This window comes from Apodemus sylvaticus, chromosome X (genome assembly GCF_947179515.1).
Source record: "Apodemus sylvaticus chromosome X, mApoSyl1.1, whole genome shotgun sequence".
In the NCBI taxonomy this organism is placed as follows: domain Eukaryota; kingdom Metazoa; phylum Chordata; class Mammalia; order Rodentia; family Muridae; genus Apodemus; species Apodemus sylvaticus.
Window position 1 is genome coordinate 150,000,341 of NC_067495.1, and position 17,343 is coordinate 150,017,683.

At 44.1% G+C, this 17,343-nt stretch overlaps 1 protein-coding gene across 4 annotated transcripts in view; it reads right to left on the reverse strand.

The window, feature by feature from the left end:
• Positions 1-234: 234 nt before the first annotated feature.
• Mecp2 (methyl-CpG binding protein 2) overlaps positions 235-17,343 on the reverse strand; it is a 62,958-nt gene continuing 45,849 nt past the window's right edge. For all 4 annotated transcript variants that reach the window (XM_052171758.1, XM_052171760.1, XM_052171759.1 and 1 more), the window contains 2 exons: positions 10,534-10,884; positions 235-10,048 (listed from right to left, as the gene is read on the reverse strand). In XM_052171758.1, the coding sequence (XP_052027718.1) occupies positions 8,947-10,048; positions 10,534-10,884 (1,453 nt within the window). In that variant the 3' untranslated portion in view covers positions 235-8,946. The remainder of the gene's footprint in view (positions 10,049-10,533; positions 10,885-17,343) is intronic.

A 17,343-nucleotide genomic window follows, 5' to 3' on the forward strand; every position in this document is an offset into this window, starting at 1 on the left:
GCTCTAGGCACACTTGTGTCAGGCCTTCCTGTCGCATGCTGGTGTAGTATGCTTGGAAAGTATTGACACAGAGCAAACTAAGGAGGATGCCAATATATGAGGCAGGCTTCCCTTCCCTCCCCCACCAGTCCTGGGAGAGGCTACTGGGGTTCAGGGATAGCTGAATCAAACATACCATGCTATCAGGTGAGCTGGAGGGGACTGGTGACTTATAATGAAAGCCCAGACCTTGAGTCACTTTCACAGAGAGATTTATCGAGAATGCTAACAGCACAGGATACAGTACTTCCCAACAAAAGGTGCAAACGCATCACTTAGAAAGGCATGCTGAGTATTCTTTGCTTTCACATGTATTAAAAAACTTACAAAAATAAAATGAAACTGCGTGCTGCCCATCTTTTCAAATAGTAAAAGAACCTTATGAAAAACCACTTGATTTTACAACAAAAGACACAAACGGACATTTTTATGTAAATTTATAAGGCAAACTCTTTATATAATAAATAGGTTACAGGGGTTCAGTGGGGTGTGTTTTTGAAACGTATACAGGTACATTCAGACAGGTTTACTGAAATGGTACAAATTTCCTTAATAAATTGCCTTTTGTTTTTAAATATATCAGTGCTTTCAGTCATTTGGCTATACACAAAGAACCTTTTGTTTTGAACACTACAAAAAAGCAATCAATATATTGTTTTTAAAACGACCTACTTATTTTCTAAAGTAATTGTCCCAAAGCACAAAAACTGAAGGTGAATAAGACAGAGGGCTTTTCAAGACCCCTCCAGCTATATCTGTCCTGGATCTCTCTCTGCCTTGTCTGCCTGCTCCCAACCTTAGATGGGTTTTTGAGCTGGTGCCAAATATAGGGTAGCTTGTCACTGGCTGTGCTATCCTACAGATCTCCCCCTGCAACCCCCTGGCTGGCAGAGGGGAGTACAACATGGATTTTGAGGGGGCATGCACCCTGTCTGGTTCTTCCAGCTAATAACTACCATAGCACTACAGGTAGCACTGTCATCACATGAAGCTCCAAGAGCACAGGTCTGTTCCTCTTACATGCTCCTGGAACAATCTATAATGAGGATAACAATTTATTGAAGATGTTTGCCATAGAAAGAGAATATGGTATCTCATGTCCAGATTTTGTTGGGAATTAGATCACATTGAAGGAGCTATGTCTCTGCTATCATTTTATCCCTCAGGAATGGTGGGAGCAGAGATATCAGATTAGTACTATGAACTAAGGGATAGCATGGAGTGTGACAGATGTGTCCTGACTGGTCATGTCTCTGAAACATGCCTTGTAGACAATAATGCCCATGGCCTTGGTTTATCTATTAATAGGTATCTTAGGCAGGAAGCAGCTAATTTATCTTCTGTCTTTTCCCTGCGTCCACAGTGGGAAATCCTCCTGAAAACTCAGGCCAAGCCTTCCTTTCCATACTCAGTGAGCTCAGTTCTGCTTTCATACCCCTTTCTTGACACTCCTAGAGTATTACAATAGTAGTAATAATCTGGGAAGGGGAAGCAGAGAATCCACTGGGTGGAAAAGCTGATTTTGCTTTGACTTTGGAAATGGCAATGCATCTCTTGACTTGGAATGGAAACCCATTGCTTAACTTTTGGTAGCTTCTGGCTGATCTGGGCAGGGATCATCTCTTTAGATTGTCCCTTTTGTCTTATTCACCACTCCCCTCCCTTCGAATGCTTTGTTTGTAATGAAAATGTACCTAGAAGCATTTGTCTCTGGAACAATTACTTTAAACATAGTTACAATACAGACTTCATTTCAAACACAGAAGAGATTTACTTAGCAAAGTTCCTTTCACCCACCACCAAAAATTACACAAATAGAAGCCTCAACACCACAGTTAAAGAGGACCAGTAGAAAGAACCTCATGTTTGGAACACAAAAGGAAGAATAAAACCAAACCAAACCCAACAGAAAAACCCCAGAAAGACAAGGAAAGGGCAAGGAAGGAAGAGGAAGGAGAGCAAACACAGCACACATTACAGTGTCCAGGTACACAGGGAGCCCAGCACAAGGAAAGGGCTCGGCACACGTTGAGTAACAGTCCTGGTGATATTTGGTCATATATTCATCAACTACTGACTCTGGAGCGGCTGTTATTGATTGAAGCAGTGACAAATCAAATGGAAAAGGAGGCCGTGCTAGCAAGGTAAGGAAAAGGCTTCAAGTTCTGTAAGCCTTTCGCACTCCATTGTCCAGCTGCCCAGAAACAATGAACCAGGTGGCCTGCTCCATCCAGACAGGGTTAGAGGTCACCAGGTGAAGCTAACTTGGGTGCTGATTTCACATCAGCCATAAAACATGCATATGGACATATATGGTCACCTACCTGTCAGTGGCCAAGTAAGTAGCAGTGGAGACAACCCTTTGGCCTCTTCTGCCCCCATCCCATGCTGCCTGGGGAATAATGTTGTCACACTCTACTAATACTGATTACTCCTTAGAGCAAGGCCCTCGGATAGGGTTTCAGAGGCTTCCCCAGCCCATCTTTCAAGAACTCCAAGGGTAACCCAGCCACCCAAAGGGCCTACAAATATCTTTGCTGTATTCTGGCCTCAGAAGAAGCAATGATGAGATGGGGTAGAGGGGTGGGACAGATTTTGGCCCTGATGATTATAATGCTCTCTGCTTTGAAAGAACAAGGTTCTGGACTAATTTTGGGGGGGTGTTTTTAATTATTTAAGAATGATCCTTTTGCAAAAAGAACTGTTACAGCTAAACTTTCTAGCAGATATTGCTCATTAAGCATTACAAAATCAGACTCTTGGGAGCAGGGAGAAGAGAAAGGGATGTTTCTGGAGTCTTTACTACTCTCTGGAGGAGACCCTTTGGGCTGCTGGATGTGATTCTGGGGTCCCTGGCATTCTACCTGTTATAGCTTACAGGGTTTGGAGACAGATCAAATCTCCTATCTCCTCTCTAGTCCCTGGACTCAGCAAAGTTTAGAGGGTTTTGAAATGCTCTGAGTCCTGCTAACTCGGGAAACCCTGCTAGACTTACTATATACAGAGGCTCTCCCTGGCCAGGGAAAGGTGGAGGGAGTTGGGCCACTCCCATGCATGCTAGCTCCTCATCTCTAGAGGTGAGGACTAGGCTATGCCTACTAAGTTCTGGACTTCAGCATGTAAAGGGAATGCTCTTGTCTCCTGACCCTATGCTGAAATGAACTGTCCTGTACATGGGATCCCCTTCACAACAGAGGAGAAACAAAGCACAAAACCTGGGTAGTCTGGAGCTTCCTTCACTTAGCACAGGGAAGCCTTTGAAAGAAGCAAGGAAAGACCACAGATCTGCTTGGACTGAAGAACTGACCAGCAGACATGTGTGAATTTTTTTTCATTTTTTTTTTCATTTTTCCTCGTCCTACTCTATGGTTATCAGAAATATTGTAATTAAGCTTAAGCAACAGGTATAATTTTAAAAGGTTGTGTGTGTGTGTCGCCACAAGCAAAATGAGTTTATAATTGTGCAATGTACAGATATATATATAAATTCAACTGCTTTATGTGTCTAGTTGGTGCATAAAATAAAAACAGGAAAACTAAAAGCAAAACTGAAAAAGAAATCAAAAGCCCAGAATAGAAGAGTCAAAGCAGACCTATGCATACAATCTCTAAGTTACTGGGTATAATCAGAGTCACCAGGAAGAACAGCTTTGCCACTTGACACACAAACACTGCAGGAAGAAGGACTATCATTGGGCAGGAGACAAACCTCTTTGCCTTTTCACCGAATTTATTCAGTGCTAAGCAGGGCCTGATAAAAGGTGAGAGGAGCAAAGGTCATTTGCAAATAGTCCAAATATTCTTAAAACTCCAAGATGGCACTTAGTTCTCATGAGCGGCTGATTCCTGCTTGTGCAAAGCCTGGGGAGCCTGTCTTTCCTCCCAGAGTCTTTTCACTACCTGCCTGCCTCTTCCTCTCTTCTTTCTCCTCTCCACTCTACAGCTCTAACACCTTCCTAGAAGGCAGGCAGGCAGGCAGGCTTAAGGAGGCAGGGAGAGGCTCTGGGGTAAGTTTAGGAGGGCATGCCAAAGTGCTTGCCTCACAAGTCATTTCATATGTGCCAAAATCCTGAAGGTGGCTAAGTAGAGTGAAAGGGACGGGAGCCTCTGTAGGAAGCAGACCCTCCCTAATTTGTGCAGTAGTGCTGAGGCAGGCTCAGTTAAGATAAGGGAGCAGACACTTTGTGCTGGGCCTTCTATGTTACTGGGTGTTCAAATTGATACACCAAGAGTTGGTCTCATGCAGCTTTGGCATCTGGCAGACCACTAACCTCCACACCAAATGACAAAGTCAGAAGTGGTATTCTGGGGTCAGCTACCCAAAAAGTGGCTTTCCAATGCTAAAACTCCTCAAATCTCAAGAGGCTCCTGGTTCTACCTCCTCTGATGCAAGAGCTTCAGCCTTGAGTTCCCATTACTCAGATCACTGATTAGATACCTCAGGCCAAAAGTATTTATAGATCAACATTTTTGTCAAAAGCTTCCTCTTGTTCATAAATATCAAAATGTAATTTTTTATTAAATGTTTTCAAGGTTTTCCTTCAAAACTGTTCAGAACTGGTTTCACTGTTAAAGTTTTCCCCTTTAGCATATAATTTTAGACCCTGGGGGAGGCAGTATTCTAGCAATTTATTACAATTAGACTAAGCCTTTTCTATATATTACCTAAAAGAAAAAGACATAAAAATGGAGAGAATCAACAAATCTCTTCAGAGTGGGACTGGTTCACTGAAGCAGAGAGCAGGAAGGAAGAGCCAGAAGAGGATGTGGATGGAGCAGAGGGGCTTGGCTCAGGCATGGGGCATTCTGCATCTGCCCTAGTAGCCCCCTTCAATTTTTGGACTTTGCTATACCACAGTCCACAGGAGGGGCTTTAGAAACTGCCTTTTTTCCGAGTCTCAGGCATCTGCCCTAGAATCTGTAGTGTTAACCTGAATCAACAAAACAATCTGGGGCAAAGATATAGGCTTATGAACTGATGCACAAAGGTCTTCTTGAAGAACTGGCACCTGTGATGTCTCCTCAGCCTGAAGAGCTGGAATGCTCTAGGAGACTGTAGTTAGAGAAGTGCTGCAGAGTTCAGACAGTTAGGACTCCACTTGGGCTGCATGAAATCTGGCTGGTCTCATCTGGTCCAACCCTTTTGCTTTTTCCTGGATGGGTTTGAGCCACTTATTACAACTTATTTAAAATCCAGAGGTCCTGCCAGCTAAGGAAATTCCTTTCCCTGCCAAACCTGGCAGTCTGTTTCTGGTTACTGCCTTGTTTTATCACTGTCAGAGCAACATAAAGCTGAGTGAAGCAGCGGCAATTTGGGTTGCTCTGGTTTCCACGTCCATTGTTCATGGCCTCTAGTCTGTTGTGATAGCACTGAACAGAGTTGTCTGTACCCATGCTGGGATCATGGGCTTGTTTGGCACTGATGGACTCAGGGAGATGGTATTTCAAGATCTCCCCTGTGCCTTTTGATATGGAAATACAGCACCAGCAGAAAGGAGCTGTACTACCAGAGCCTGGCTGTGACCAAGAGTCCTCAACTCACTGCACACCAAGGGCAGCAGTTCCACTGGTTAAGACAGACTCAAGAACAGGCAAGCTTGGGCCAGGATGATCATAATTGGAGGATATACAGCAATCTATGTGGGAGAGGTAGTAACTAACAACTAGAACAGGGTAGGGAAGACTGGATGTGACCTTAGTGACCTAGCCCCAGTTATCTGAAAGCTGTTGGTCAGTTTCTGTATTCTTCCCATATTCAATTTAAGATACCACCCATACTTTACAATGTTCAAACACAACAAAATAAATGTCACAACTCCAGGTCTGAGCCAGACACAGCTGGTGAGAATCCCATGACTTAAGGCTTTTCCTTCCAACCTCCTGTCAACCTGACTGCAAGGCAGAGGCAGCCTGACAACTAGCTATATAGGGTCCCTGGCTTCCAGGGGAAAAAAAACCTACCAAATCTGCCTGCTTAAAGGAGACTGACTTGTGATGCCCTTATTTGTGGATGAGTGAATGGGGGAAGAAGCAGGAAATGAAGAAAACCCTAAGGAGCTGCAAGTATCACTACCCACAGTTTTGAAATCAGTTCTACATACAGGAAAGTGGGGGAGTGAGGGAGCTACAGATAAAGCCCAAATTTTAAAAAATGGCACCCAAAGTGCTGCAATCCCAACTGTAAATGTCTAATCAGCCTAGGTTGTTTTCCAACTTAGTAGTCCATTTTATTGGCCTAAGTAAGCATAATAGGCAAAATCCCAAGTGAACCACAATAAACAACTTGGTGTCAACCTGGCTAGGTGCTGTAAGGGTATGGAAAGGTGTCCTTGAGGAGTGCATGGGTTGGGGTGGAGCAGTAGGGGTCTTTTGTCACTGGAAGAAGCAGGAGTTCAGAAGGACATATCCTGGACCCTCCAGAGTTCCTCTTTCTCCCCCTCCTCCCCCTCCAGGAAGGAACCAGAAGCAAGATTAAGAGGATCAAAAGCAGAGCAGGCAAAAGGACTGCCTGACAGAAAGCTGGTTGCAGGGTTTGCTTTTATAGCACAAGGAAATGGATACAAATACGCTAGAAAGTCCAACTATGATTCGACAAACAGAATGGGGCAAGATCTCTCACTTAATTCTAACCATTCCATAAAAGACAAACATGATTTTATCTTAAGCTATCAACTGGAACTGTCAACTACGGTTCCTGATCACTAAAGACTGGCCAGGAAGTGCTCGACGATTTCTATGATGTTTCACTCTTCCATGATTACACCACATGAAGGAAGCTGGGGAACGTTAACGAAAATACACAAGACAATACACACTTGACAGTTCATGGCAGCAGCTCACATGGGATGTGCCTGTGGGTGTTTCTGGAAGCATAAGACTGCTGTCTCATTTGCTACTTTGATAAGGTACTTCTCAGTCAGACAGATTTCGATAGGTATGAGACATCTCTGTAAACACAGAAAAGGATATACCAATATGATGAAGATATGCAGCTAGATAAGGACTTCCTGAACAGTGGTTAAAACTTTGGGATCCCAAATGAAAACTGACCAATTAAAACCCCACAGCAAAGTCAAGTCTATAAAATTCACCACTATACTTATGGAGCAGAGGTTGAAATATGGGATGTGCTGATGCTGCCCAGTCCCCAGTGAGCAAGAGGTTAAGAATTCCACTAGAAAAAGACTTGGGGTAGGCATGTTTGTCAGAAGAAGGGCTAGGGGCCCTGGTGTCACTCCCTGCTTAGGTCTGCATCTGTCCTGATAGGTCCCCTGCCCACACTAAGTTTGACATTAGACTTCTGAGTAGTGTCGAGGGTAGTGGACATGGAGCCCCTGTTGGGCCATGCAATGATTCTGGCAGGCCATAGGGGCCTCTGTATCTCCTTCAGGTACCACATGAGACCCAGATTCTCTAGTCCACTTTTCTAGAGTAGAAGGTGAAAAGGCTCATGTTTAGGGTCTGAAAGCCTTTTGACATTTTCCCTCCTTCACAGAGGCTAGGGAGGGCTCAGAAGAGCCCAGCACTTGCTCAAGGTTAAACATGATACCTGGCACTGTCAATGGGAAGTTAAAGGGCAGGAAGAATCCTAGAGCTGCAGCTGACTGCTGTCAGGTAACCATGTGGTTCAGTACTGCAGCTTCCTGGAACAGAAGAAACAACTAGAAGCTAGGGGAAGAAATGAAAGCATGAAATGGAAGGAAGAAATGAAAGGACAAAAGAGAAAGCAATCAGGAAGTCCTTATAAAATTGCAGAAAACACTTAGAGTTTCGGAGCTTCGTGGGAACCCTATGTGCTGAGCCCACTTTAAAACAAGCGCAGGTATATACAGATACAGGTAGTTCTGAACACTGCCATGTCTGGTGGCTTGTGGGACAGTGTCACCATTTCAAGCCAGTTTGCTTTCAGAGCATCTGTTTGTTTTGAAGTGGGAACATGAAGACTCAATAGTGCAAATAATTCTAAGCTGTCCCTAAAGGAGAACTGGAAAGTAATTGGAAGAATATTTTCCTTTCTTCCCCCTTAATTACTAGTCACAGACTGCTCTCTTGTTCTGTGGCACTAGGCCTGGCTTGACTCCACCTAGCCTGCCTGTACTTTGTTCTGCTGCCTCCATGGCACCTCATTAGCATTATCTTCTAGAGGAATATGCCTTGTGAACAGGTGATGACACTTCACTCTGGGCCATCCTCTTCTGTGGCTCAGGCTAGTTTTATAAGCCAGCAGTTTAGGATTCACCTCTAGCCATGCCAGAGCTGGATCAGACAGGTGCCACTTTCCTCTTCAAAATATCCTTGTTAGTTTTGGATTGGGTTGGTGTGGAGCCAGACTTGTGCTTCCACAGTTGGAATTACTGGGCCTTAATCACTGGCGAACTCCATAGACTTCTCCCAAGAGTCCTATAGTTTTTCCTGCATCACACCTCCCAGTCCCAGATTGGGAGTTGGGGTGGTGTAAAAGTCAGGAAAGCTATGGACAGGGCATCAATGGCACCAAAAATGGGAGTGTCCTCTCAATTGCCCTCTCTAATAAGCACACACAGGGGTGGGGTGGGGGGTTGAGGGATGGGATGGGATTGTTGGGGAGGGGAGTGCCTGGTCAACAGCTTGTCTGGTCAGTAGTATCTGCAGCAAGCCTTGTTGAAGGAGCCTAGTTTAGAAAAGTGCAAAGCTACTTCTGGCCCTGGTTAGGTCTTCAACCTGACTGTGCTTGTAGGTAAGAAAAACATCCCAATGCTCCAACTACTCCCACCCCGAAGCCACGAAACTCTAAGTTTACTGAAAGAAAAAAAAATATTTTTTATTTCAGTTAATCGGGAAGCTTTGTCAGAGCCCTACCCATAAGGAGAAGAGACAACAGCTGCCTTTATTCTTGTTGGTTTGCTTTGCAATCTGCTCTATGTAAAGTCAGCTAACTCTCTCGGTCACGGGCGTCCGGCTGTCCACAGGCTCCTCTCTGTTTGGCCTTGGCATGGAGGATGAAACAATGTCTTTGCGCTCTCCCTCCCCTCGGTGTTTGTACTTTTCTGCAACTGTGGTGGTGGTGGTGGTGGTGGTGGTGGCGGCGGCTGCAACCATGGGCTGAGTCTTAGCTGGCTCCTTGGGGCAGCCATCACTCTCCAGTGAGCCTCCTCGGGGCATCTTCTCTTCTTTGCAGATGCTGCTGCTCAAGTCCTGAGGCTCAGGGGGGCTGATGGGGTCCTCAGAGCTCTCAGGCTCGGGTGGGGGTGGAGGTGGGAGCAGTGGCATGGGGGCCTTTGGGGACTCTGAGTGATGGTGGTGATGATGATGCTCCTTCTTAGGTGGTGAGGAGGCACTGCTGCTGCGCCCCTTGGGGCTGCTCTCCTTGCTTTTACGCCCAGGGCTCTTGCAGGTCTTCAGTCCCTTTCCACTCTTCTCACCAATGGTGGACACCAGCAGGGGCTTCACCACTTCCTTGACCTCAATGCTGACCGTCTCCCGGGTCTTGCGCTTCTTGATGGGGAGCACAGTCTCATGCACAGACCGTATGGAAGACTCCTTCACGGCTTTCTTTTTGGCCTCAGCGGCAGCAGCTGCCACCACACTCCCAGGCTTTCTACCCCTTTTCTTAGGAATGGCCTGAGGGTCAGCTTCAGCTTTTCGCTTTCTGCCAGGGCGTTTGATCACCATGACCTGGGCAGATGTGGTAGCCCCACCTCCCTCACCCTTACCCCCAGGTGATGCTTGGAAAGGCATCTTGACGAGAAGTTTCCCAGGGCTCTTCTCCAGGACCCTTTTCACCTGAACACCTTCTGATGCTGCTGCCTTTGGTCTCCCAGTGCCGCTCCCTTTGGGGCGTCCTCGACCCCTGCCAGTTCCTGGAGCTTTGGGAGATTTGGGCTTCTTAGGTGGTTTCTGCTCTCTCCTGGAGGGGCTCCCTCTCCCAGTTACCGTGAAGTCAAAGTCATTAGGGTCCAAGGAGGTGTCTCCCACCTTTTCAAAGTATGCAATCAATTCTACTTTAGAGCGGAAGGCTTTTCCCTGGGGACTGTAGAGACAAACAGAGAGACACAAACAATAGTCAGAAGCTTTTTTGACAATATAGAGACTAAGAGAGAAAATGTACTGATAAGCTTTCTTCTAAGACATTGTAAATGAACAATGAATAAACTGGGGCACAACTGGGCCAGATGCATGGGTAGAAACCATATTACAGCTTGCTCAGAAGCCAAAATAGCTGGATCTGAAAACAGAGGACCTGCCCCCCCTTCAAGCCCACTCTGTACTCCCTGGCTTCTCCATAATCCTTAAACCAAAGGGGTGAGGCCTAGTACTTGGGGATCATTGGGCTGGACCAAATCTGTTGGTTGGTATCCAGACCTAATCCATCACCAAAACATCCTTGCATTTTAACCAAAGCATGGTGTCCAGCCTCTTTGGGAAGCCATTTCAGTGCAATAAAGCTTTTCCATCCTAGCCTTCCCACCCACCTGGCCTTCCTGTTCTGTAGATACAAGACTTGCTCTTACTTACTTGATCAAATATACATCATACTTTCCAGCAGAGCGGCCAGACTTCCTTTGTTTAAGCTTTCGTGTCCAACCTTCAGGCAAGGTGGGGTCATCATACATAGGTCCCCGGTCACGAATGATGGAACGCCGCTGTTTGGGGGAAGCAGAGGCTTCTGGCACTGCTGGGGCAGAGCCTGAGCTTTCTGATGTCTCTGCTTTGCCTGCCTCTGCTGGCTCTGCAGAATGGTGGGCTGAAGGCTGTAGTGGCTCATGTTTGCCCTCTTTGTCTTCCTTCTTGTCTTTCTTCACCTTCTTAAACTTCAGGGGCTTTTCTTTGAGGCCCTGGAGATCCTGGTCTTCTGACTTTTCCTCCCTGAAGTATTAAACAAATATGTAAGTATTACAGAGAACACAGCTGTCTACACAGTAGTGAGTATAGGTGCACTTGAATGCCCACACATGAAACCCCTGGTTGCTGCATACTTTCTCTGATTTTGGTAACTTCCCTTAGATAATGTATCCTTGGGCCAAGCTGGGGCCCAAAGATCTTTAGCAGCTTTAGGTTGCTGGTGACATTGGTAAAACACATTTGACCTTTATCATACTTCTTCAAATCCTAGTTCTAGTGCTGTTAAAGTGGCACATGTTTTTTTCTGGAATGTAAGCACTGTAGGGCTGGCTTCTTAACATACCACTGGCAGAAGTCAGTTTATAAGTTGCATCTAATGGCCTCCTGGGCTTGCCACATGACAAGACAAAAACACATAAGATAAATAAAATAAAATGGCAAAGCCAGAAGAGGACATTGGATCCCTTGGGACTGAAGTTACAGATGGTTGTGATCTACCATGTGATTGCTGGGAACTGAATCCAGCTCTTCTGGAAGAGCAGCTGGTCCTCTTAACTTCTGAGCCATTGCTCCAACCTCCTGACTTTCCAATTCAAAACAAGGACCCAAGCAAGAGATTTCAGCAATATAAGCCCCAGTTTCCTCATCTCAACAGTAGCTAATCTCATCTCTGAGGCATTCTTCCTATGAGAATTACGGACAAAAGCCCCCAAGGTACTGTATAACTATTGCTAACTCAGGCAAATAGCAACTGCTGCCTATGGTTCCAGTATGAGGAAAAAGGTATCTTGGGTCATATGGGTCTTTAACACAAGATATCCACCCCCTGCCCCCCACCAAAAAAACCCTAAATGCCAAAAAGAAAACAAAACTAAACCGGGGTGGGCAGGGAACAAAACAAAAAACAAAAACAAAACCCTATCCTTAGCAGAAATAGAGAAAGGTGTAATAGAGTGTATAGAATATGGCAACCACCACATTCCAGGACAGGATACCTGTCTATTCTTTCTTGTAGACAGAGATAGTCTCCTTCTACAGGTTTTGGTTCTTCTTTGTGTACTTTAGGGTTCAAAGCCTGTGTCAGATGCTTTTAATTATCACTGTTGGGAGACACAGTGAGTCTTTCTCTGACTAGAATCTGACCTCAGATCTACAGGCCAGACAAAGGAAGATTTAGAAAGAAGTAGCAGCTGCCTATTGGCCTAAAACTAAGAGAATTAGGTTAGGGCTGTGATGTGTGTCTGGAAGCCTGTGGTCTGCTCACAGCTCAACCTTCAGACTGGCTTATTCAGAAGTTCTCAGTTGGCCAGGCACAGTGGCTCACATCTTTAATCACAGCACTCTGGAGACAGAGGCAGGTGGATCCCTAAGTTCAAGGGCAGCCTGGTCTATGGGTCCTGTTCCAAAATAACCAAAGCTATACAGAGAAACCTTGTCTCTTGAAAAACAAAAACAAAAACAGAAGTTCTCAGTGACAGAAGAGAAGGGGGTACTCATTAGCAAAGCTGGCAAGACAAAGGCTAACAGGTACTCATCATGTGCGTGTAACTTCACAGGCCCCTTTTGAACACCAGGGCTGCTCCCGATTCTGAACTTGAGTTTGAGAAAACTACTAGAGTAACAGGGCAGGTTGGCTTCTTTGGAATTCTCACTTGTATTCAGAAATATGTTAACCACCATCAAATATAAACTATATGAGCAAAGGAACACCTTCTAGAAATCTAACAACAAAGGTATAATAATTTTCACTAAAATTTTATTTTCACTAGTTAAGAATGCAGGCCTCTTAGGTCCTCATCACCAAAGAGTTGGAGAATCAATTACAGGATGCCTACATACTGGAAGGTTGTACAGCTAGACAAGTATCACGCTCTTTTTATGTAACAAAACAAAACAAATCAAAACAAACTGCAGACTTATTTCCCATATGGATCAGGTGTACAGGACTGTAGGCTAGCCTAGAAACTAATGAAGTCCAGAGTAGGTGAAAACAAGGTAAGAGCTCTTGTTGAACACTTCTCAGAACATATTTTTGTTTAATGAATCACATAAATATGTATACAACTAAAAAGTAACAAAACTATAATATTATAATGCACGCAAACAGGAACAAAGGAGATTAACTGCTACTCTACAAAATAGACTAACTTTTGACCATAGTACTTCTGTGGTGGGATATATTCCAAAGCCAAGAGTAATATTCCAGGGGCAGTATATACACCAAACCAGCACAAGGTGAAATGGTTGACTCCGATTCTGGGGCATCCTGTAGTGCCAGTAAAGCTAGGGATGGGAGTACAAAAACAGTGGGGTGTGTGTGAGGGGAGGGTAAGTCAAGAAAAACTTTTAGCAATAGCCTAGGTATGGCCAAGGATGTAGGCAGTGATGAATTTGGGATCTATATAGCAGGAGAATCAACAAGGCAGAACTAAGAATTGTGGGCAGACAGCAGTGCCAATGAATGAGAAAGGGAAGTCTGAGTGAGGAACAGGCACTAAACATTTCTTTTCTTTTTTTTTTTTTTTTTTTTTTTTTTGGTTTTTTGGATTTGGTTTTTTTCGAGACAGGGTTTCTCTGTATAGCCCTGGCTGTTCTGGAACTCACTCTGTAGACCAGGCTGGCCTCGAACTCAGAAATCGCCTGCCTCTGCCTTCCCAGAGTGCTGGGATTACAGGCATGCACCACCACCACCCGGCTAGGCACTCAACATTTCTGCAACTACTAGCTACAAATGTGGGAGCCCCAGTTGTACAACTGAGTTATATCCTCAGCCCACAGCCTTTCAAATTAAAAACATTTGTAGCAAATAACAACTATATGGTGATTTTTAATTCTGCATACTGAAAGACACACAGATGTTTGGGATTATATTTTCTCCTTGCTAGTTAAGGAGGAAGGAAAAGGGAGGAAGAAGAAATACTGAGATTGGTCTATCTCAGTGAATCACTCTGTACTTAAGACCAGCCCCTGACCTCATTCTCCTCAGTGCTGGGATTACAAAAGTTCCATCATGCCAGCTATTTTTCTATTTAAAAACAAGTAACAGAGCTGGAGATATGGCTCAGGGGTTAAGAGCACCTACTGCTCCTGCAGAGAAACCAGGTTTAGTTCTCAGCTTTCCAGCATCCATATGACCACTCAGAACCACTTGTAACTCCAGTTCTGGGGATCTGACACCCTTTGTGGCTGACCTCTGTTGGCTCCTGCATGCATGTGGTAGACATACAGACAAGCAGGAACACACATATACATATAAATTAAAAAATTAACAAACCCCCACAAAGCAGCCTGGATTCTTTCTGGATGTGGAATGAAGGTAAAAGGGACCCAAATGATGCAATTCCAATGAGCTGACATTTGTCTAAGCTGACATTTATTCTAGAGCGAGTGGTCATCACTATAGGATTCAATGGAGAAGGGCTAGCCTGCAATGCCAGATGACTTCCCAAGGTTGCCCTCCAAGAGGGTCTGTGATGTTTAGTGAAATACATCTCCAAAGAAACCAAATACCCTTTTATCCTCCCTTTCATGAGACCATAAATGTGTTTTTTTTGTTGTTCTCTAGTCCCCAAGTTTTTATGACTTTTTGAAAAACCAAGTATCTAGTTCATATGTTTATATAGTTCAAAGTTGGAAGTATCCTCAGAGAACCACCATGTTCAACTTTGGAATGTTCACAGATAAAGGAAAAAGGAAGCTCAACTATACAAAAGGAACTTGTCTGGGGTCACTGTCCAGTTAATGGCCAGGTAAGAGGACTTACAGTGATTTAGTATCACTACAAATATGTGCATTTATCAACTGCCTTTATTACTGTGTCTTATAATCACTGTGATGTCCTTCCCCAGAAGGAAAAGTGACTCATGATATCCTCCATGTATCAATAGCAGCTTTAGGCTTGCTTTTTCCTGCCATTTCACTTGGAGATCTTTCATCCTGTCGAGTAAGGTGGAACTTCTCAGAGGACTTTCCTGCTCCTGCCTCTTTCATCGAGTGCCCTGGAAGCAGAGCACATTATTCCCTACTCTTGAAGAACATAAAATATACCACTGCACATACCAATTCCCATCTCCCTGCTCAATGCTTAGTAAAAGAGTAACACTTAGTAATTATATGCCAAGTGAAGTCAGGGCACAGAGTGCTAAATCTGCTTTTTCTGACGGCTATATTTCTGACCAGAGGCTAGGTTAGTACTTCAGATAGGCTTTGAATAAACTAGATAGGCATGTTGGACATCAGTGCCTTGGAATTGGCAGAAGACGAGGTTGGGAGGTCCTTGAGGGTCCTAGAATGACAGGATGATTAGAAGATGATTAGAACAGCAGGACTGCTCTGTTTCCAGTTAATGTTCAAACACCTAAAAATGCTGAACCAAACAAATATCTGAGAGAAGACATTACAGAATGTCTTACGCACACCTACAAGGAAGGAAGGAATATACAGACTAAAGAGTAAGAAGACTAAGGAGAAAGGACATTCCAACATAACACACAATCCTGGACTAGACTCTAGTTTTAAAGACATGCACGTAGCATTACTGGGCTATTTGAGGAAACGTGAATAAGGCTCTACACTAGTTTATTACTAAACTTCCGGACTGTTGTAATTATGCTGTATGCTATTAGGAAAGTCAGCCTTAAGTATAACTGAACATCATGATGACTTCCAACTCTCGAGGGGAACATGATTCAGGGGTGGAAGGGATATGTACAGTGTCAATGTTATAACATGTTTCAAAAGAGGAAATGACATCTATATCATCAGAAACCTACTAGCTTATGGCAATTAAAAAATCTTTTGAAATAGAGTTTCTTTATTATATAGCTATGGTGGTCCTGGAACTCACTATGTAGATCAGGCTGGCCACAAAACCAAGTGCTGGGATTAAAGTGTACACCACCTGATGGCAACTTTTTTATGGTTATGCTAGGCAGTACTCTACCACTGAGTCATATCCTTAGCTCTAAGAATGGTATCGTGAATAGTAACAAGCAGGCTTCTTAACAAAGAGTGCCTTTGTGTTACGAAAACAGTAAGAGAAACAACTGGACATAGAAATCAGATGCAAGAGGATCACTATAAGTTCTAGATCAGGCTGTATATTACATACATGATGAGTTCTAGGCTAGTTAGCACTACATATCCATGTCCTATATCCATTCCTGTTAGTCATTTTTCTTGTTTTGTTTTGTTTTCCAAAACAGCTCTTGTTGTCCTGGAATGGAATATGTAGACCAGGCTGGCCTTGAACTCACACAGATCCACCTCTGGGATTAAAGGTCTTCACAGACTGATTTTTTTTTAAAGCATAACAAAAAGAAACACCTGGAAACCTTGATGAAACACTTTTTTTAATAGCTTAAACAGCCACAATGCCTAACCACAACTGTATACTGTACACTGTATATGGTGAAGCTCCTATGTGGGGATGAAACAAATATAAAGCTACAGCCTTCATGTTTAAGAAAAAAGTGGCCTAATCTGGGCTTCAAGAACTTGCCCGCCGAGGAGCAAATGACATCCAGGATCTTCTGAAGCAACATGAGAAAGTGAGCAGGCTGGTTATGATGAGAAGGGATGGTCACAGTGTGCAAGATGGGCTGGGGAGATGGCTCAGCAGTTAAGAGCACTGACTGCTCTTCCAAAGGTCCTGAGTTCAAATCCCAGCAACCACACGGTGGCTCACAACCATCTGTAACAAGATCTGATGCCCTCTTCTGGGGTGTCTGAAGACAGCTATAGTGCACTTACATATAATAAACAAACAAACAAACAAACAAATAAATCTTTAAATTCCAGGTTAGCCTGGAACTCTTGATCCCCCAAATGCTGGGATTACAGGTATATACCATGTCCAGCTTTGCAACCACTTTTTCAAAATGCTTGTATGTGCTGGTATGTGTGTGTGTGTGTGTGTGTGTGTGTGTGTGTGCGCACACGTGCACATGAATGTAAAAGCCAGAAGACAATTTTGACCTTCAAGAATGTCACCTACCTCCTTTGAGGTCTCTTACTAGCCTGGAACTCATCAGTTAGGCTACTCTGGCTAGTCACTGAGCCCCAGGGATCATCCTTTCTTCACCTCCCCAGTGCTGGGGTTTCAAGGGTGTAGCATCACATCCAGCTTTGTATGTAGGCTCTTGGGAATCAAACTCAGATTTTTCATAATTGTGAGGTATCTCCTAGCTCCTATAAGCAACATTTTTTAATGGTTTCACTAGTGAGCTTTTGTTACCAAACCACATGTTTGTGGTGGTTCTACCCTAGCTTTTCCTTTAAGAGCTCATACTTTTGAGCTGGGTAAAGCACTTGCCTTTTATGTGTGAGGCTCCTAGTTTAATACACAGCATTGAAAAAACAGAACTATTTCCCTATACTCCCAAAATGTACATACCACATTGGAATAGGAGGACCTTCTTAGATCTTAATTATCTATAAAGAACAAAGTAATGTTCTTGGGTAATAAAACAACATTCAATTACT